General features: G+C 39.8%; 1 protein-coding gene across 1 annotated transcript in view; it reads right to left on the bottom strand.

Annotated features, from left to right (window-relative positions):
* Window positions 1-23,505, bottom strand: part of CHN2 (chimerin 2) — a 167,125-nt gene that overhangs the window by 80,636 nt on the left and 62,984 nt on the right. Inside the window, exons 2-3 of the mRNA XM_074574929.1 lie at window positions 18,024-18,062; window positions 10,663-10,718 (exon numbers count right to left, since the gene is read on the bottom strand). Coding sequence (XP_074431030.1) covers window positions 10,663-10,718; window positions 18,024-18,062 — 95 coding nt within the window. The remainder of the gene's footprint in view (window positions 1-10,662; window positions 10,719-18,023; window positions 18,063-23,505) is intronic.

The following is a 23,505-nucleotide window of genomic DNA, read 5'->3' as shown; positions in this document are numbered from 1 at the left end:
AGGGAAATATTTATCTACCTTTTAACCACTTTCTTACTACTACCTTATCAGGGTCTCTGGCCCCAGTGTTTTCAAAGAGAATCAACTCTTGGTTTTGCAAAAAGTACCATATCATAAAGCCTGTTGCTGATTTTGTTAGTAGGATTAGCAGCAATGTAACATCTGTAGTCCCTGGCCAAGGATAGGCCAATTATAGACACTCACCACATACATACATAATGAAAAGATGGTCTTCTCCCCTAAGATGTTCAGTCAGTGGCATTCAGCATGACTGATGGGACCGCCTTCATATGACAAGCCTATCCAGCACACGGAACTTCACGAGTATGTTCATGTACTTTGGCTGTGCGATGAGGGAGGAGCAAAGACATTCCTCGGAAAGAAACTAGCAACGCACCCGCCCCCAGAACATATCTCACCGGCACCGCCTGTGTTTCTGAGGCTCTCCAGAAAGGCGACATGAATGGTTTTGGAAGTCTGCATCTCCTTTTGTCATTCAGTCACAGAGCCACAGGGATGCCGGTGTTATGCCCACTCGATGGATGCACATTCAGTCAGGTGACAGCGAGGGACTACGGTGCCTCCAGGACAAGAGAGTAGCTGGGAGCAAGATGTCAAAATAATTCAAAACACTGGAGGGGCAGTGACTAGACAGGTCTCCGCAGAAAATGATCCTGGCATCATTACAGATCATAAAATGAACATGAATCACCTGATGCTGTCTGTTGCAAAAACTGCCAAAACCTGGTTTATACTGGGGTATAAAACCAAGACCGCAGCCAACAAGACACCTGTGAGTGTCTTAGAGTGTCCTCTCCTTGCAATGCCCACTTGGAAAGCCTCTAGCTGGAATACCGAGTGTGGGTTTGGGCACCTTGTCTCAAGAAGGACTGGAACAAATAACCAGGGTTTTGGCAAACGTGAAAGACATGAAAGGCCTAAAGAAGAGAAGACAGAGAGGGGCTGCAGCAGACAGGTACGAAAAAGGCCACTTTCAGGAGGAAATAAAAGAATTTGTGCACAGTGTGCTTACTAGACATGACAAGAAGTTATAGGCTTAAACTGCAAAACAGAACCTAGAGCTTAGATCTTAGGAATGTGTTAAAAATAATTAAACACTAAATAAATAAGCAGAGGCGGTCATGAAATCTTCAACCTTGAAAGGCTTTAAGAAGGGGACATGCATCTCACCTTGATGCAGGGATGACAACCTCTTGAGTTTCTTCCCTCCCCGAGATACCATGATCCAGCCTATTCCTCATCTCTGCCTGGATTGCTCTCAGGAGAGAGGGATTTGCAGGGAGCAGACTGAATAGGTTGTATAAATCACATATAAACCCCCAATAATACCATGTCTCTGCCCAGCTCTGTGAGGCTCTCAGGAGAGAAGGCAGCAGGGAGAAGGCAGTGGACTGAGAGAACTGTTCCAGAGGAGAAAGCCAAACCCACAAGTGATAAACTGGTCACCGCTTACCTAACTCACAAAAATCAGCGCTGTAACCTATGGAGAAAGTAAGATGCATATCGACCCGTTTGCAGGACGACCCATCACAAGGAAACATGGGAACAAACAAGCAGCTCTGCCAGTTACTGTGGCACTGACTGCAGGCTGATTTCCACTTGGTCAAGGTTATTTCCATCATTTTTAAAGACAAAGAATTTAAAAATAATTGGGTTTGCTCATTTGCTTACTTGCTTATACCAAAATTTCAAAAGAGCTGCTTTAAGGCATCCTTTCTGAGGGTATTTTTAACTTGGTTTTTTTCCCTATCTATGACCTTGAGCAAACTGTCCAGCAGCCAATAATCAATACACCAGACAAAACAGTATAAACTCCAGAAGGTAACAAAAATCTCCCCCAACACAGACGTCTGCTATTGCTACTAAACCAGAATATATTTCTGTGTATATTCAGCTCTAACAGAAAAGAGCAAGACTGAACGAGAAAAAACCAACTATTTTCTCACCTAGTAAAGAAAATAATGTGCTCCTGAACATGAGCTAAAATAAATTGAAATAAATCTTAATCAAGAAGGCTGCTGCTAAATAGTCAGGGGAGACAGGGTCAGGTTCAAACAACTTCAACAGCAAAAGCAGGAGTCATCTATTTTGCTATGCAGCTTCCACTCACACAGAAAGGGCATCATTAAATGTAAGAAAGAATATCAATGTTACCTTGAGTGCAAGATGAACAATTTGAATGTGGAATTCAAACCGTGCTGCCTTTTTTTTCAAGAATGATGTGTTGAGTCATTTAAATGGGAGGAAAAATACCCCCAGCAGCAGCAGATAAATGATGTAAGCCGTATCAATACTCTAAATGTTGCTTGCCGTTCTATAACCAGTGAGAAGCGCTAAAACATTCCTATGAGACATGCCACAACAGTACATCTTCCCAAACCTACTGGCGTTATGTCACCCACCCTAACACATCCCCAAAAGCCATGCTTCCTACCCACCTCTCTGCTACCATCTGAGGTAAACACACAGTCCTTCAGCAAGGTGGCCAGTGAATGTGCTCGCGATGCGCCAAACGAACATTTATAATGCTGGAGACTGGTTATAAACGCGGGTATGGGCTGGAGGCGTGGAAGGAAAATCAGGAAACAACCCGTCAGAACTAAGAGTGGATAGGGTAGGTGGAAAAGGAGGAGGAGGGGGCCTTAGAGAAGGGCCTGCGTAGCGTTGTGGGGTGTGAGGCACGCTGCCACTGCATTACACCCGGAGAACATCTATGCATGGCGACAGGGGAAGGATGAAAGCAAAAATCCAAGGAAGAAGAATAATATGAATTCAGTTTTTGTCCTGTTGTTGATTTTATGAGTACTGTTCTGTACTTGGGAACCGCCGATGTTTCTCTAAGTCAGGTTCTCTGCAAAGTCTGAACGGGAATAAGGGAGCTTAGACAGCGCCAGCTGTTTACCCGAGTCTGGAAAATGCGGAGATCCTATTAGCTCCTCTGAAAAGTACTAAGTAGGAGAATATTTATTTCCCAAATGATGAACAACATGGTAACCTATAGATGCTTTCACTTCAACAAAGCTGAATATTTTGATAACTATTTAGGAGAGGTACTATTCATAAAAGCATCTCTAACACACGCACACTCTCTTACTAATTTGTACCAGGCAGTTACAATGTGCCAGTACATATTGGTTAGTCATGATGGTATTTCAAACAGATATGCAAATATTTTGGAAACAAAGGATAAACAGAAACCTACACTGCAAACCTTCTGAATTTTCATTCTGAACCCTGAAATTCAGGAGTCCTTGTTTGAAAACCATACAAACTCCACCACGTTCATGCCCGCTTCTCTTCCATGTTCCAAAAAGACCTATGTAACTGGCTGATTTGATCATTCTATGTGTGTAGCTACATCCATACACGTACAGAAAGTATAGGAAGAAAGACAGACAGATGTGTAAAGTTTCTATATTTATCCGTATTAGTAAATGCAAATGCATCAACTGCTCAATACTCTGTTTCTTATCTTGAACATTGAAAAAAGACATCAGACACCTCACAAAGTATCAGTCAGAGAGCAAAGACAGTGAGACCCCCTTCTACATATTATTAACCAGAGACAAGGAATACCGGCCTAAACTGGAACAGGTATGTAGATCTGTACAAGCACATAGTACTTTCAACTACACATAGGCTTATTGATAAACTTTATCTAGGTCGAGATATGAAACAGGCTTTCATTTATTTTGGCTTGAAAACTACTTATATTCGACATAAAAGAACTAGATGAAGAGACTGATATGTAACAAGGATAAAAGGAAATAAAAAATTAGGAGAATAGCAAAATCACACACGTACACATCACCCACTTCCAAGGAAAAATGGAGAGGAGGGTGAAACTTCCCAAGAAGCTCTCAAGCAAAGACAGAGGGATAATTAGCAAGTTCATCAGTCCCTAAAGACAGCTACATACAGTTTGTGCTCATTAGTCAGAAGTTGCCATCCTGTCTTCCAAAAAGATGGCTGTAACTTTGCCATTTCGCGGTGATCAATAAATGCACCAACTGGTTCATACCCTATTCCTCTGACAAAGAGGAACATCTGCCTATTTGCAAATCATAACCCAGAACACCAGTAAATCAAACTTGATGAAATTCAAGTGGAACAAACGTTTCTAGTTTTGTTTAGCTGTAACTACTTAAATGAAACATTTACTATGGCGCCTGCAGAATCATTAGAACGCTTTCTGCTCCATTCAGTAGTCAATGGACTGTTAAAACGAGGATGATGTGGCTTCATCCGAGTGCTCCACCACCCTACTACTGCAGCGGGGTGAGACTTCATGGACTCTCAGAGTGATGAGACTTCCTGTCAGTCCTTAACGTGCCTTGAAAAAAAACATTGGCAACTGGGTGTCAGGAGGATGGGTCCAGGCTCTTTTCAGTGGTGCCCAGCGACAGGACAAGAGGTAATGGACACAAACTTGAGCATAGGAAGTTCCACCTAAACATGAGAAGAAACTTCTTTACTTTGAGGGTGGCAGAGCCCTGGCACAGGCTGCCCAGAGAGGTGGTGGAGTCTCTGTCTCTGGAGACATTCAAAACCCGCCTGGACGCGTTCCTGTGCAACCTGCTCTGGGTGACCCTGCTCTGGCAGGGGGGTTGGACTAGATGATCTCCAGAGGTCCCTTCCAACGCCTATCATCCTGTGATTCTGTGTGATGAATACAAGGGAATTTTGGGCAAGCAATATTCCAGCCTCCCTTCTTTCTTTCATCCATAGCTGCACATCACAGGCATTCTGTGGGACAAAATTCACTGTGGAGATACCACAGAAAAATGACACTGGGTACAAACCCACATTTTAAACCTAACAGGAAAACCTGCTTGTGGCCAGTTTGGAGGGATGCTGGATACATTTCAACACTCCACGCATCCTTTGTGCCAATTTAACCAAAGACTCTTCCTGGCCTGTGTTCAGCCCCCTCCAGTCCAAGTCAGGCTTTCCACTTTCGTTACCCATTTCAGCCGAAGAACTTTCCTCCTTCTGTCAAGGTCTATTCAAAATTGCTCTTTGGCTTCATTTGCAACCCACAGACTACTGCTGCGTCCTCCTTGTTTCTTTTTGTTTCTATCATAAAGACAGGATTATAAAAACACAATTAAAGCAGCAGCAATATTATAAGAACTTGAAGATACAGGCTCCATTAAGTCTTATGTGTACAAACATTTTCATTAATGAAAATAGGTTTCAGAACAATTCTGCTCATTTTCACTTAATTGCTGGCAAATGGGGTCTCTTGGTGTGTCGCTGTGTGTGTTCTGAAGTTTCTTTCTATGGAAAAGATAATACAATATTTTGAATTATCTTAGATAAGCTCTCAGGACTGACAGTAAGAGACACCTTCTCGTGGTAGTGTCTGACTTTTTGCAGTAGAGTGATTTGAACAAGTGCCATGAAAATTCCCATTTATTCTTATTATTTACCACCGATTTTATGGCCAATTTCAACACCTATTACAGCTCTCTAGTACTTTACCACAGTATAGACATTGCTTTTAGAAAGATGAGGGCAGAGAGAAAGAGAAAATATTCAGCTTGTAAAGGTCACTAAGTGAGCAGAATAAGGGAATTCATGGACGACTTACTGCAATGATTAAATACTTATTATCCAGACAGATATACTCTGCAAGCATCTTACTAAGGCTTAATTTTAACAACCTTGCTCAAGCTTCCCTAATTTCTGGAAGTGAGCCATTAAAAGCTTTTCCTTATGTACAAATATAAAACATTTCTGCACCCAAAAGCAGGACTGACAAAAGCGACCAGCATTTTTACAACGCTTTTCAATATTGCTGTTGTTTAAATTATATTCTAGTCATTGTATTGTTCTCAGTTTGAATCCCATGCTTCAGAAGAAACTTTGAGGATAACCTAATACAGAATAATTTGCAGTCATTCAGTTTTGGAAATGTGTAAAGATCCTGTATATTCTCTATTAGTAGTGTACAAGATGGCAACATCATTATAAACCTGCCAGTGACCATTTCAACAGTTACGCTCTATGAAATGCCACTAACCCTACACTTGTTTTGATAAATCCGGGTAATGGATACCCAGAGGGCCAAAACAGTTCCTGACCCTCTGGATGGTTAGATTGAAAGACTCTCAGCAGTACAGTCTGAATATGCCATCATTATTTTACCCTCTTACAATCACTTAAGCAAAAAAAAAGGGGTAATTTTTTTCAAAGAAAAGTCCCCCTTTTGCAATCATATTTGCTTTTAATCAAGGAACCATAATTTTGATGCTTTAAAGGCAGAGACAATAATTTCTACTGCTTCTGACACAACCTATTTGTAATTCAGAATGACGACGAAGGCAATTAACTGACATTTTCCTACATAATAATATAAGTTAAGACTCTAAGGCTTTGTCTACACTAGGGAAATTTAGACAAGTTTCTCACTGTTGCTGACACTGGCTTGGCCAAGACACTGTTAAAAATATGCAAGACCTTATGCAGACAACTCACCGACCTCAAAAAATTGCTGTCAGCAATTAAGGCTTTCTTGGAACAGAACAGGAATAGCATTCACAGGTAGGAATATCTGAATGACTCTAAACAAGTAATCCAAGAGTCACGGGTCAGACTCACGCCCTCTGTGACGGGAATTTGTAACAAGCCTATTGTTTAACCAAAAACATTCCCAAATAATGTCACTATCCTTCCTTAATTCTTTCACTTTATTAAAAACTACATTTCTTTAAAAGATATTTTAATGTTCAATAGTCTAATTCAGAAATATTTCTTTAAATTAATAATTCTTTAAAATGTTACAATAGAGTAAAACCAGGAAGTCAAATGCCTGAATTATTTTCTGATAATATATTTTTTTATCAGCATTTCTGTATAATAAACTCTAAAAGATGCTTTATAATACTGCTTTGTCACAACATGAATCTGATTCTTTGGTGCCTATCATCACACTTGCACAACATGTAAAAGCTACTCCTCCACCTGAATGGTGCTTTTAAATGAAACTTTTTCTATTTAAAAAATAAATCATTAAAACATTGCTGGAAGGAATATGGTTACAAATGAGGATATTGGCAGAAATCCAATGTTATTGAGAAGGTAGGATATTCACACTAGTCTCGCTGCCAGTGGTGATTAATTAAAAGCCGTTAGATACCTGAAGCCCTAACAGTTCATTCAGTATGATTCCCATTGCAGGGATGACCTGCTTTTGCTGACAAGATATTTATGCAGGCAAAAAAAAAAAGAAAAGGAAAATCATGATAACAAAGCTCAAAGACACAAAGATATAAATGTTCATGTTTTATTTACAGACCCAGCTTTTAGTCTGGCGGTTTGTGTATCAGGAAAGGTGATTTCTGTCTCCACAGTAGAGCTAATCAAGAAATCCACACAAATCAGGTGGCAGAACTGCAGAGATCTGAGGCTAAAACCCTCGTGACTATGGAGTAACAGAGAGGTAATGGAAGAGCAAATGAATGCGGAGAATGTGGAAGACAGCAATGGAAAAGATGGAGGAATGACGAAAATGCCAAGTGGTGAGAGCAAAAAAAACAACCCCAAACCTTTGCAAGTTTATCTGTTGGTGTTACAGATTTTGTTTGCAGCAGATGCTTGAATTTCCTTGCAACCAGTGCAGCATTCGGCCGTTATGAATGAAAGACATCTTCCCATAAGCATGAAGGATTTAAAATTATTTGCACTTTTTACATTTGTCTGAAGCAGTTTGAATCCTAAATTATACAAAGGAACACCCTCAACACAGTCCAGTTCCTATGATACATACACGGAGAAATAAATCTTTCCACTGTCATTCACACATCCCACTGACACCTGCTCTCCAGATGTTGGATGAGCATCATGTTGCATACTAAGTAACTATCATATTGCAGATTAATATATTTTCACATACATAACACAAAATTAGATGTTGAGATTTTTCCATATATCTGACAGAAACTTAGAATTATTAAGACACCGCCTTTAGTGAAGCAAGCCTATACAATCACCAGATTACACTGAAGTCAAACTAGAATCAAGATGAAAAATAAACCCCAAACCACCTGCCTTACAATCTGTGTGTTAAGGAAAAGCTAATAGGTGGCATAGGAACACGGCGCTGAATTTTCTCTCTAGAATAATCTGTGATGCTCTCTAAAACCAATATATAGTTCTACTTTATATAAAAGCAATAATATACCACAAAGAACAATCTAGGTATTGGGACACCCCTCGCAATTATATGTAAAAATAAATTTATAAAAAACAAAGCACATAATTATGTTGTAGTATGATTATTTTTTGCCATCTTGGGTCAGAGAATCTGTGTTTCTAGCAACCAGGCTCTGAACACATATAGTTGATCTACACAAAGACTCAAAATCCAAGTAACAAGACGTCAATCAAAGATCACATTTGTAGGAATTCATACTGCTTCATATTCCTACCTGAATATCTCTTTTTTCAGTTGTTTAACCAAATTAAAAAAAAGTAATCAAACCACATCAAAATAGGAATCTTTTCAGTTTGCCAAGCGAGCTGCTAAAAATGGTTCATTAGTCAGAACCAAACCCAAATTATATGAATAAGACAGTTTTTACTTACTTTGTTATGTACCACTTTGTCAGTTACGTGCTCATTTGGTTAATATAATACGATCTTAGTTTCTTTCTGCAAATCTTTGGAAGTGACCTGAATATGAACTAAATATGTACGGTCTTTAAACATCAGGAAAAGGGAGTAAAGGATAATTTCAGTTGTATATAGTTGTATAATATTCTTGAGTCTAAGGAAACAAGTTCAATACAGCACAGTGGTAAAGAGTTTGCTATTTCACATTTACTCCACTTCTGTAGATAATCTTGATTCTGGAACATGAATACAATTGCTACTCCAATTTAAAATCACATTTTAATGTACTTTTAAAGGAGAGTAGCAATCGTATTAATTTGATTTGTATTAATTATCATTCATGAAAGCAAGCTAAAAAACGCTTCAATTTGAGTTAGCATTATAAATTTTGGATTAAACTTATTCAGACCAAGTCACTTGCATACCCACACAGGTGAGTTCAAAGTGTAGGCAAGGGTTCCTCAGCATTCAATTCTTATTAATCAGATTTCTCAAGACAAGTTCTTCCTCAAAGTAGTTCCAGTATGAAAAAAGAGAAATAAAATATTAGACAAACTATTATCTCAATGCAAAGAATCTCCTCTAAGGCTGCACTGGAAGTAAATCAATAATTTACCTTAACTCTTTTTAGCTATACAACTACTAGTTTAATACCTGTTATGTGATATTCATTTAGTAAAAACCTGAATGGCTTCTCCTTTAGAGAATACCAGCCACAGAGACCTATCTGTCATTTGTTTTGAATGAGAATTTTGGAGAGGAAGGTCTAGCTAAAACCCTTCAGCGCACGTGCACTGGAGTCCCACAGGGCTACCCGAGCCTTATCTTTGACAGGGAGAAGGGATGACACGAGGGTTCACCCACTCCGTTTTTTTGCTTGCCCTCCTTAGCATCCTCCGTCTGTTCCTTGGGACCATCCCAAACTGACAGGGCTTGAAGGCTTCCAGTGTGAGGCCAAGACCTGTCTCTCCTGCCCTGAAACAACTGGTGGATGGCATTTGAGAAAAAAATTTGCAATGGCCTTTTAGTTAAGATGCTGGATGGACTCAGGAAAACTGGATTCAATTCCTGGCTTCGCAGTGGATCTTATTCATGACCCTGGGACATCTGCCTATGTCTTGGTACAAAGCCTTCTGCCCCACGTAAAACTGTTCTGAGACTGTTATCTGTTAATATTTGACAGATGCTGTGCAAGGGCCCTCCTTCACTGGGAACACAGTGTGGGAAGCAGGTCAGAGCTCAGGATGATGGTTGAGAATAGAGCTATACATCACGCCAATGAACCGCAGTTTCCATCTTCTTTCACATCATCTTTTATACCTTGTGTAATCACTTCATGCGTTCAGTATTTCTATTACTAGTATTACATGTCTATTTGCACGAAATTTGTCCCTGACATTACAGAAGATAAAGCTATCACAGTTTTATTGATTGAGCAGAGACATCTACATATGTTTTCCATTACTATTATGCTGTGCGGGTTGAGGAACTGACATATTTAACTAAGCAGAAATAGAGAAATACAGAAAAAGAAAACAGGGAGACAAGATGACTCAGCCAAACCTTCAGCCCTATAGATTTCTTAATACCCTATAATCTTTAAAGTTCCTGTGACAGAACCGAGCTCTCCAGCTATCAGCTCAGTATTTTAACTTGAACATGATCCTTGGCAGAATGCACTCAACAAACCGGAGCATCCTGCAGATGCAGAAAGAAAATACACCTTCCTTTTAACAAGGAAACACAAAACTTTGGGTAGCATACAGAAAAGCACAGTAAGCAATGATTAATGAGTATTTGTCTAATGAAGGGACGGACTCCTGGTAGTAGAATGAGGCCTCCATGCCTAACTAGCAAATATTAATCTGCTTTAATTAATGATCCTTAAGAAAAATTATTATAAAAAATAATGTCTCAGAAAAATTGAAGTGAATACTACCCACAGACTGTACAAAAGATTTTCGGTAATCATATGCTGCTGACAATTCATCAGATTTAACAAGGTAGAGCGAAAGAAGAACTGACCTCCCGAGGACAGATGATTCTCTTGGGACGTGGTGCCTCCTGTTGCAACTGATACACTGTCAAACACAAAAATGTACAGATAATTAGAAGACGGCAACATACACAAACTTTTATTCAGATGAGTCTTTTTAGCCAGAGGCTGCAAAGAAAAAATGCAGATGTAAAGAAAATGAGGGCAAACGGACGTATTTCAGTGCATCAAAGTCATTTATATGAAAATCGGTTGTTGACCTACAAACTAGCTGAATTGAACATTGTTTTAATTTTTAGAAGTATTATCTCCTTTTGTACTTGTCACTGCATTTCTATACCAGGGAAGACAAGCTACAAAGATTTATTAGGTCTATCTCAGGATAAAATCTCGTTTTTGCTGTAACAACTCAAAACAGGATGCCTACCAATAACAACAGTGTTTTCATGGATTAGGCCAAGCATGTTTGAAAGGGTTCACCACAATCTCATAATTTATTTCAAGATTTGCTGGCAATTACTGCCAAGCAGGCAAACATTCCTTTCAGAGCAATTACGCCTTATTCAAATGGCCCTGGATCAATTCTGCGAAATCTTCTGAGGGCTGGAGGAGAAAGACCCGAGGCTAGGGGTAGTCGCTGAACCCTGGCCCCCAGCCTCTTCACTGCGTGTATTTAATGAGATCCTCTCCTTCCTTTCCACTCCAGAGTCGTGAGAGGAAGCTGACATGCAATGACAGTAATCAATTCCAGCGCAGACAGACTGTCTCTCCATAACTCCAGTAAAAATCCCAGAGGTCTGGATTGCCTCCCTCGAGAAAGGCCTTCTGCATGCTGACCTTCTTGTATTTGGAAAGAACATGTCGTGTCTACGAATTTTTTTAAAAAACCAAGTTTCTAGGACAGGGCTCTTCATAATGCTTGTGAAGCTCAGAATTATGCCCCGAAAGGTGGCAGATTATAGGAGGAATATAAATGCCTGTAGGTTTGATAAAGACAAGAGCCTAGTTGCAGAAAGTGAATTGAAATGGTAGGTGTTACTCTTCAGCACCTTCTCCCACCTTCTGCACCTTCTCTTTGAATGGGGCTAGGAGGGATGGAGCCTGAGAAGCAGGGAAGTCCTTGGCTTGCACCCAAGTTTGTCACTCAGGGGATGTGACAGCTTTGAGGCAATGCTCTCTGCTACTGTCGGAGTCGAAGAAACCATAACCTCTCCTTTTCCCAACCCAGCCTTCATCCCTGGTTCCTCAGAGGGGCTCAGAAAGAGAGTTCATGATTTCTTATACTTCCTATCAGTTTTAATGCATACGGATGTGATCCAGCTCTGAAGTTGTACTAAGGTTCTGGATTTAACTGCCTTCGTTCAGCACAGCCTGACTTCCCTCTACTTTTGCACAAGATTCATGGCAACTAGTGGTCTTTCTTACCTCTTTCAGCTGTGTGGCTGAGTAAGATTCAAAACCTTCCTTTTACTCTTTTCTGATCAAATGACTTGTGTATCCAAAAGGATTGCCAAGGAAAGCATGAAAAATGTGCTTCAAAAATTAGAGACCGTTTTTTAACACTCTCATTATTCTGGAGCCCAATATCGTGATTTTAGAGTCTATTTCTGAATGTCTGAAATCACCATAACCACTGATTCAGCAAGTTACTGATGCTTATGACTAAATATATTCAAGAGGAAAATAGTAACTTTTTTCTTCCCCCATACATTTCCAGCAAAGAAATGGAACTGTAAGGATTCAAAATATTGCAAGAATATGATTGCTTCATATTTAAAGTAAAAGGTTTATTTCCCCAATTTATTAATTTCAATTTTAATTGGAAAATCACACTTCATAAAAGTTCTGCTTTCCAATAATCAAACCTGTTAAATATTAACTGACAGAGCAAATTAAGCTAGTGAAGCTGTTTCTAAGATAACCTTGATAGCTTGTGGTGCAAAACAAGCTGGTCTGAAGAACACATCTGAAGCCTACCTTGTGACGTGTAGCCTACCTTGCGATGTGTTGCATTTGTAAGAAATGAGAAAAGCAAAGGGTTCTCCGAAAGGACCAAAAGGCTCACTGAGGCTGATATCACTGGAGAAGCAAGGGTGGGGAGAAGAGTCAGCATTTCACAAAACAAAGGAAGGAATGACTAATAGGAGAGGGCAGATATATGAAAGACTTGAAAGCAAACGCAAAAAAACTGGATGCTGATAGGATGCAGTGGGATGAATCAGTGCAGGGATTCATGATGAATGCAAGGAAGGCAAATCATCTTAACAACTGTGTTTTGAATAGACTGGAAAAGGTTGCTGTCATTCTCAGAGAGGCAGGGGTAATTAATCTGCTCAATAATCTGAACTGTGAAAGACATCTGATTTACAAATACATCAGAGGAAAACGTAGTAAGATTATTGCTATACAAATAAATAATAATAATAATAATGAATTATATGCTGCCTTAAATGTGCAGGATGAGAAAATGGCCCCAGGTAACAAGCATGATTGAGCTCGTGAACGGTGGTAATCACAGAAACCACCATGAATGGGAAATGGTTTCCTGGGAAAGATAAAGAATTCAGATTTGGCCATATTAGCTTTACACTGAAAGACACTAAACTGACAGAAAGACAGGCCAGTGTAACTAGTGGAGAGAGATGCAGAACCATTAGACGGAAGGAGAGAAGACAGATCAGGAACAGAAGGAAAGGACTGAGAACCACCACTGGCCTCGTGGTACAGGAAGCCAAGCAGTTCAGCAGGAGAGAAACGACAGAAGAGACAGACAGGCTGACAGCAGCCAAGGATGCCCAGTGAAGACACACAGCAAGGCAAGGGTGGAGGAGGTAAAACAGCAGTGAAAGGCCAGGTGAGTGAAAAACCAGGGAAAGGCAATATCTCACAGACTAAGGTATTAAGGAGCAAAGCAAGCGTGACCCTACCAAAAGCTGCGTTCTTCCCTAGAAAGGTTCTCTCCTGTTTCTGCTTCAAATGATTGCGATATGAAACCCCGCTAATGGGCTATGAATACAAGTGCAATATTATGGCTAAGGTGACTTGAGAAAAATGTGCCCTACAGCTAAGTTCCAATGAGCGCAGACACCTCATTAAGTGACCTCATTTTCAGAAGTGCTGAACATCCTGCAGCTCTGCCCAATTTCATTATATACTTTTTTCCAAAGTGCTGGGCACTCACACTCCGGCTGACATTGCCGAGACCTCAGCAGAGTCCAGGGGATGGTCAGGAGCTCAGAAAGCATGTGCCCCTCACTTACTTGCTGGAATGGCAAACAAGCCTTGCCTTTCTGTCTCATTTTAACCCCTCCGCCTCTGAAAAATCTTAAAATAGAATCCGATGTCTAAGGATATGGTTAACTGCAATAATAGAAAACCAGGCTTATTTAACACAGTGGTAAGCAGTGATCGACATCTGACCCAGTCTACTCCAGCATTTAGAACTGACAGGCAGGTTAGAGACAAACCCACCATGATCATAAAAAGATGACACCTGAACATAACGATTATTGTTTTAGCCCTGAAAAAAATTAACCTTATAAAAAGTCAACTGCATGCAAAAAGAAAATGCATTATTACTGCTTAAAGAACAGCATTAGACTGGGAGGAGCTTTTTGTTCAGCATCGGATGCAAATTAAATGCACAGTAATAATACACACTAAATATGAAACTGAAGTGCAGCACTGCAATAGGAAAACGCAGTAGCTTTTAATTGGCCCTTCAACATCTTTATCAGTTTTATAATTCATATAGTTTGCCAGCATTCATAGCATCATAATCACCTGGGAACTCAGCAAGTTAACAAAACTTTATTATTGAATTTCTAGGGGAATATTTCTTTGAGATGTCGGGTAACTAGTTAGAATATACATCTCTCTTTTGCTCCTTCTAGAGGACAAGTCTTGTCTCACGGGATGAATAAAGAAAATCCCACAATATGTTTTAGAAAGAACTGTCTAATTCCGAAAGCTAATCTGCGAAAGTAACAAAGGGGTGACACACAAGAATCAACACTTACTCCTCTTCTGCCATGGAAGAAGGACTAGCACCAATTTCTTCATACTCTTTTCATTCTGCAGCGTGTCAGGAACTCAAGCCTTCTCCTTTAACTCACCTATGACTACTGTTCAGTGACGCTCCAGCGGAGAGGAAAAATTTCTATCATTGCCTTTATAAAGCAGCAAAGAAACGCACTGCCTTCTCTCTGAGAACATTTCACAGCGTTCCTTAGTTTTACCTCCTCGTCCACGTCTCAGTCAGGCATTTATCCATGTGCTGAGCTTGAACAATATGAGCTGTCCTATTTCTGCAGGATTACTCACATGCTTAATTAGGAACCTAAGTGCCTGGCTGAAACAAAACCTTAATTTCTAACAAAACTGAGTCTCAGACACTGTGCTTATTATTTGCTGAAGGGCAGGAGGCAGGGAAACTTTGTGAGGAGCTGAAGCATGGCATCAGCTGATGCTCTGCATCTTGCCACATTGCTTCGCACCAATGTACTGACCTTAAATAATGCAAATAAACATTAAAGTGGCATTGACATTAGACTTGCTTAGCACATGCCAATCTCAACAGTGGTAAAAGAAGAAAAAGAGCGGTTTTACATCTCTTCAAAACTCAAGCATGTACGGGCTGTAGCTGGAAGCCAAAAATGACTACGCGGTTTCAGCAGTCAAACAAATTGCCTACTTGTCACATGAAGCAGGTACGAGCACCGGTTCTGCTCCAAGAGGGCAGCGCAGCACTGGAGCAGGTTACCCACAAAGGTGGCAGAGGCTCCGTCCCTGAAGGTCTTCCAGACTCGGCTAGATAAAGCCATGGCTGTTCTGCTCTACAGCAGACAATAGTCGTGCTTCGAGTGAGATGCCTGATCAGCTCACCCCAGAAGTCCCTGCCAGCCCACATGTCTGTGATTCTTGTCTTCCTTTCTTTCCTACCTCAGTGATGGTAAAATCGCAAAATGCCATTTCATGTAATATTCCCAATTTACAGCAGACTACAGAAAGAAATCTGTTATTGGATATTTATTTGTTGATCTGTTACTCACGTATAAATGCAATCAAACCCACTACCTAGAGACTGCTAGTAACTTGCCTTTTTTTTCCCCCCACATCCCTTCCTGGTAATACAAAATTATTCTTGGCATTTCTTTTATTCTCTGTGTCCCAGGGCTATTAGAAAAAGTCTGAAAAACCTTGTAATCTGTGAAACCTATGTACCTTCTAACAATTCTTCATAAGCGAGTATCTTCTGCATTAGAAGCATCCATTTTTTCCAAATACAGCTGAAACAAACTTGGACATCACGCCAAAGAGTAAGGCTTGTTCTGCTTTGATTGGGATTTGCCCATGGATATGTGTAAGACTGTTTATTTGAATACTTAAAAACAGGAAAATTTGCCATTGTTGAAAAGCTAGAAGGACTGAAGCGTTGATCACAATGTCAATAAAAGGCAACACAGTGCACCTAAATTTCCCCAGGACTTAAAAAAAATCAAAACTGTATGCAAAGTAGTTTAATAGTATGTTAGCAAACTTTAAAAGCTACTAGCTAAGATACACTGAAAATAACTGTTAAGTAGGCAGGAAACACAAACTGCTAAGAGTGAAATACATGCACTAAGTTAAAACCGTGATGAGACAGGACAGTAGATTGCATCATAGACTAGTGTATCATTGGACAGAACCTCTATAATTAATTTACCAGACTGGGATTTTTCAAGCAGAGTAAAGCAGCATACATTACCTAACATTGCAATGGAAAATATATGTCTGTGGCTAAGCAGTCTCAGCAGCAAATCTCTGTAATCTTAAACTATTTTCTGCATTTTGTAGCTGTCTAACTTTTTCCAAGGTCATTCATGCGCGGGGTTCAGATGCTGAGGCCACGACTTTGTCGTTACCACAATATTGGCATCCTACATATATCTGAATAGGAAATTATATATTCATATTCTTTGTTGGTTGGTTGGTTGGTTTTTTTAACTTTTAATAAGTTTCCTTGGACTATGTGTAAGCTATCAGGCAAATGTAACTAAGTTTTTTCACTGCATGCAGTGATCTGTCTGCTGCCCCAGTGGGGCAAGAAGGTAAGTAAAGGCACGTGCTTATTCCCTGACTTTTTAACGAAAACTTCCTGCAAACAGGGAAACATCTGTCATTTCAAATCCTGGTCTCACCAGAGTCAATGGGAGCTTTTCCATTGATTTGGAGTAAGCCAGGTTCCTCTTCTAAAAACACCCGCTAAAGCGTCTGCGTCTTTCCAAGTACCCAGCAAAGTACACAGGAATGGCCCAACTCAAATCAATGCACTCTTGCTGACTTTTAAGGAGGGTTTTTTTATACATTCAAAATACTGCAACAAAAAAAAAAAGAGAGAGAGTCTCTAGAAAACAGTGTTCTGAGAAGCAATTTTTGTAATTTAAAGGTGTACTCAAACTTTGGTTGAAAAAATCCCAGTCCACTCTGACGCAGAATGTCATTCTCAGGTAACATACAGGTGATGCCTTTGAAGTCAGCAAGGTAGTTTAATGTGGATATAAGTGAAGCCAACAAGTTTATTCCAGTCTTTAAAATTATACATGTGCATGCATGTAACTACTGTGATCCTTGTCTTTTTGTAGTTCCATCTCGGTAATGGCACTGTACTGAATTTGAAGTTGCCACAATAAAAGAGACGACTTTCACTTAGGATAGTCTGTATCTGAAAACAGCACAAAATACTCCCTCTGCACCCAAAGCTACAGTTTCATTCAAGTCCCAGTAAGGGTTTAAAATAAAAAGATCAAATTTAAAGGCCATCTTTAATAAGGGTTTTAAAAGCCAATATTTTGTCTCAGATCTGTACTACTTTATTAGAAAATACATTTGGAATAAAGCAAAAAGAGCATAAAATATGCACTTCTGCACTGCACTCTATGTAAATGATTTTTCTAAAGGCAGACAGGAAGGTTCAAAGAACTGATAATGGTGTCTCCAACTTCTAAACCACCACTTCAAAAATCAACTTCTATTGCTAAGGATCAAAAATATTATTATCTTAAAGTAATTTGGTGACCCATATAAAAAGACAAGTATACTCAAGCCTGACCTTTAGTAAACACATGAAGCATTAACCTCCTCAGCCTCTGGAACTTTCTCAGCAGAGAAAGCAGGAAACCCAAGATTCACACACTTGTAAGGCAACTGAGAGAGTCTGCTGTTCACGACCCTCCTGCACTTGTGCCGTGGAGAACCGGAAAAGTTCAGGTTTTGCTGGTGTCCCATACAGTAATTTCTACAAGCACCTAGTACATTTATGTCTTTTTTCTAAACAAAGGAAGGGAAAAGACCTAACAGTGACACCTTGGTAAGGTACTAAAATTATTCAAATTTCTCGTATACTCACAGTATGATTTCCATATTGGAGGCTGGTATTCTTCAGCATCTAGAATAGAAGGAAAAAAAGGGAGAAAGAAATCAGTCAATTGGTCACTGGGTCAAACTGTCAGCATGCGTTTTTCTGCTGAGAGACCTCAGCTTGTCAGCAAAATTCACATTTCTTTCCCAAGAGAGATGCTAGCTCATTTACAGTACAGCTTCCTATGCGAGAGAAGAATATAAATTTCAACCACTTGTGGATCCAATGTGCTTCTCCCAAATTATTCAAATATAACAGGAGTTAATTTGTTACCAATTTGCATACAGTTTCCTGACTCACCAGGATTTTTAAAATAATTAACTAGACTGGTAACTACATTATTTATTTGCTTTACTTGGCATCATAAACCGACAAATCACTACTGGTTTCCAATCAGGCTTCTAACCCCACTGTTAACACTGTAGAAGGAGCATCAATGAATAACACACGCCTTAGCTACAACGATGCACAGCTCAGGCTGGACTCCGACACGCAGACCTGCCGGTTTCGGCGAGATTCAATTACACTTTCTGAACCGACTAGAATATGAAATTTGCGTATTTTCCAGAAACTGCATCAGCAAAAATAATTTTAAAAAGTTAGAAGAAGGAAAGTCCGCCACACCTGCAATTGGAAACAGATGATTATTGCCTTTATCAACTGAAGGGGCAAAATACCAAAAAGATGCGAGAGTTATACAATGCTGCTGGGCAAATTTTTGGCAGAGGGAGCAGAGCCTCTGTGTTTAAAAGTATAAATTTATAGAGCCTGAGCTAACCACCCCCCGCCACAACCCGCGCTAAGAGCACAGCGAGCAAAGGGCTCCCCAGGCTGGCAGGCAGACTGGTGCAACTGGAAGGCACGGCGAGCATACAGTCCCACTCCACAGGGAGGTTTCCAGCTCCCAGCAGTAAAGACTCTTGCTTCAACCTCCAGAAATCCCAGCAGAGGCCCAGCTTGAGCAGTAGTAGCTAAACAAGTTACCATACACCAGCCACAAAGGGTGGGGTACTGGGTACCAGTTTGGCTCTGAACTGCCCTGTTGCCAAACACTTTGAAGAGTCATTTACAGGGGGTATGTCATTAACCTCCTAATACTGTGCAAGGTAATTAAGGTGTTTGGTATTTACTAAACTTCTACTTAAGTTATGCTAATGTAATTCAATTATAGTTGCATAGCTCATGCTCCCTGTCTATTTATATACACACAACCGCTTTAAATATATCCCTGCAAAAGTTTGTTTACTAGGCATGTTAATCATTAACTACCATCTGCCAGTTTTAACTCTGTTGCTTTAAAAAAAGGATAAATCTAGCAATGATCACAGTTACTGCCTGGAATAATACCCTGCGACAATTTGCAGATATACTGATTGGGAAACCCATTCACTTCCAGTTTCAACTGCATCCACTTCACAACTTTGGCAAAATTTAAAATGCTCAGACTGACAGAGTTATACCGTGCTGTGGCAATCCAAGAGTAATTAGCTTGCAAGTTCATTATACAGAAGGATTATTTTAAATTATATGAAGCTATTCATGAGATCAGTGAAATTTATTCATGCAAGAGCTGGCTAAATTTTTCTCCTCTCACATTATAATGGTAATATATTACTCTTTTTTTCCCTATACATCTGTTGCTCCAATAGAGTTCACCATAACACCATAATATGGTGTATTAAATTCCTCTGTCAAACTTCTGCAGTACTGCAGGAGAATTTCTGAATTTGCTTGTTCACTTAATATTTTTTTCCAATAGGAGAAACATTGAGATAATCCAAATATCTGATTATCCATACTTGTGACTTCAAAAAAGGAAGTAATAGTGGGTGAAATGATGAAAAACCAACGAGTATCGGTTGTTGCTTTCATCTTCCAAATTAATTAGAGAGAGCACGGTAAATTGAACAGTGAAAGCTGATGTACAAGTGGCCATAAAGTACTTCATTAGCTTGAGACAGACTGATGGTGTGGAAACACTGCAGCCTAGGTGGAAACAATCGTCCAGGAGATAGTGATAAAACAAAACTCCCCACGATTACGTTAGATTTGTCACAGTTATGAATCTGTCAGCCCAGGAAAGTGTGGACAGAACCATTCCTCAGTAGCTAAAGTAATTCTTAAGGGCAGCATACTCGGAGGAAAACCACAGGTCACCAGCTCCACAGTCGCCCTTACGAGGCACCGCACCATCCTCTGTGAACCCTCCAGCTGACAACGCGTCCCTAAATCCCAGGGAACGGAACTCCATACAAGTGAGAGTATTAATATTGTTTATTGTCAAGCTATCATGCATGACATTTGATGGCACCCATTTGTAGGGAATAAAGGACAATTAGTTTAAATACAACCTGGAGACAGAGGTCATGCTTAAGGGTCAGGGAGATGTTTAATGGAGCCCAGGTAAAGATCTCTTGTTCCCTTTGTGGAAGGAGGCCACTGGGCCCCTGTCTAGACATGGGCCATGTACAGTCGAAGATGCCATTCTACTCAGCTGTCGGTGTGGAAATTACGCTCAGGACAGCAATTACCACATCTGAGTCACCAGAGGAATACATTGACTCTCCTCCTTGTATGATACAGTCGTAGGACTCCCATCCTGGGCAACTAGATTTAGACTAAACTTCAGCCCTTCTTAAGTTAGGGGTCAAATGAGGCGAATTTTACCTGAGCAGACTGGATTACTACTATTTGCCCTTTTTTGAGGTTTCTGTTCTGTTTCTTTTTTCATAGTAGCCCTCTTTTATTGTGAGGTAGCTCTACTAATTAGATTATGCTTCACTCTCCACCACGAGACTGAACACAGCAGGTTCACAGAAGTTGCCAACAATAGTTTGGGTGATCGGCTCAGTTACTATGTGACACCTCAACTCCTGCAGCCTCTGCCTTCAGTTCTGCCCTCGGTAATGGCCTCAGCAAGGACCACAGACCTCAGCTTTGATACACTTAGCAAAAATCGATCAATCAACCAATCAATCGATCAGACTTGGCACAAAGGACAAATGCCCCACCTTGATCTCTCATTAAATGATATTCCTAATACGAACTTTGATTGTAACGCCTATCACAACCGTGATGGTCAGCATGGGAAAAAGGGTCCACTGAGGTACTCTGAGGCACAAGACAGGATTCTCTCCTATTGCTGTTTTCTTGAAGGGTTCACACTTCCAACAGTGACTGTTCGTCTAAATTCAGAAACTGGGCCAGCTAAAGACAAGGTTGAAAGCAGCTGTCACAGAAGAAACACAGAGCACAAAAGGAAAAGCTCAACAAAATGTTCCAGGGCCAGCTACGATATGTCCTTCTGAGTCTAGAGAGACTCACTGTAAAAGAATTACAAAACGCCCAGAAGTTTAGGTCTTTTTTATTATTTCAAGTCTTACCAATACTGTAAATGACCTTAGCAAAACCAGAAAAGCTAAGGAGTACTCACTGGAAAGACTAGAACTGGCAAAAACCATGAGAGACTTCCACGAACAATAGTACAGCAATACTGTTAACTAAAAGCTTTGAAATATAACAGTTAAGAAGGTTAATATTTAGTAGAGCTGGAAAAGTAACTAGAAGTTAGTTGTATGCTAAACAGGAAGGCAAAAGGAATGGTGAATGCTGACTCTTGGGGAATATTACAGCTACCAGAAGGTTTTTCACTGCATGCATAATTGACATGAAAAGACACTGGAGAAAATTGTCAAACCAAAAATGACACTGTGGAATTGGGAAGTGGAAGTAAAAAAAAAAAAAAAGCAGGTTAGTTCTTCACTTAATTTGCTTTACTCTTCACAGAGTAGAAAGGATGAAAAGCACTTTAGGAATAAAATATTTTCATAAAGCTGATGGAGCACTGTAGAACTGATTATGCGTAAAAAGACTACAGTAAAGGCAGTACTGAAAAGTTGGCAATGCTTTAAGCAGACAGATAAAAAGTAAAACTGCATAAGATTTATTTTTAAAGCAACATGAAGACAGAAGACAGTATTTCTGTAAATGACGGGTGGTAAATGGTTAATACATTACTCAGAGCCATTCTTAAGCAATTTCTGAGAAATAGGCTTACAGTAATTATACAGTAAGTAAAGTTACCCATGAACTTCAAACCTTGTTCTTCACCGTGTCTGGCACTGTACCAAAGGTGATACCTCTCTGGATGTAGTTGTGAAAGACACTGGAATGACTGAATTGCTTTTTCACTACTTCCTTGGACTTTGTGAAGATGATGATGTGATGCCAACGCTTGTGGATTTGTGCTACCAGCACTGGGACTGACGTAGCTAAAGCAGGTCTAGTAAGACACCGACTAAGCTAAAACTTCGATTCTTCTGACTACCGAGACTGGTAACGCACGGGGAAGAGGAAACTGTTTTACAGGAAAGATCACAAATTATGTCACATGAATGAAATATTTCTGACTTATAAGTGGCATTTCTAATTATAAGGGGAAGAGTAACAAATATCCATACCATAGTTGTACACCACGCCCTGTTCTAGATATTCTAAAATGTATTAATGATTCCTACAGTAGTAAAGAGTTACACAGACAAGTAGCAGGACAGCTACCAATACGTGACTGTCCTTCTTTGCTAATTTCTTTATAGCCCGTATGAAAGAAGAGATTTTATTTTGCCTTTCTCCTTACTGTAAGATTATAAAAAATATTCTACAGTTCACCTTGGAAGAACTACCTCAGCCTGGATTCTCTGCCACCACTGCCTGAACTTCAGACTTCCTTTCCAGTAACAACTAATTTTAAAACTATGACCTGTGTGTGCAAGACAAGACCCTTGTGTGTGAGGAAGAGCCAACTTGGAAGCCGCTGGCTTACTGGCAGTGTGAAGATAAATGATTCACCAGATGAACAAGTCTAGTTACTAATTTTCTCATCTTCTATTGTTATTTTCAGAATCTATTATTCTATATCTATAGATTCTGAATCTGTATCTAGATTCTATATTCAGATTCTATATTCTATAGAATCTTATTCTATATCTATCTATATCTAGATTCTATATTCAGAATCTATTAAAATACTAAGTATTTTAATGACTTTTGTATATTTCCTTTAAAGAGATTTTTCCCAGTTTTACCATATACACTTTCATATTTATAGCTTTGTTTCAAAAACATTTAGTGTACATTATTAAATACATTTTTCTTACTTTTATATATGTAATTATATATATAACAACAACATATAACTGTTGACTAAAAGGCTGTGGAACGTGAAGTGTTCTCTTTAGGCACACATATTTTTCCTATATTTGTCTTCATACAGCCAGAATTATATTGTCCAATTGACTATAATGGGGATGGACATCACTGAATCCCAGAATGGCTGAGGTTTGAAGGCACCTCTAGAAGTCATCTGGTCCAACTGCCTGCTCAAGCAGGGTCACCTTCAGCCAGTTGCCTAGGACCTTGTCCAGATAGCTTTTTTGTACCTGCAAGCATGGAGACTCCATCCACAACCTCC

This window comes from Larus michahellis, chromosome 2 (genome assembly GCF_964199755.1).
Source record: "Larus michahellis chromosome 2, bLarMic1.1, whole genome shotgun sequence".
NCBI lineage: Eukaryota > Metazoa > Chordata > Aves > Charadriiformes > Laridae > Larus > Larus michahellis.
Note: the sequence above shows the minus strand (reverse complement) of the source record. Positions and strands in the feature narration are given on the sequence as shown.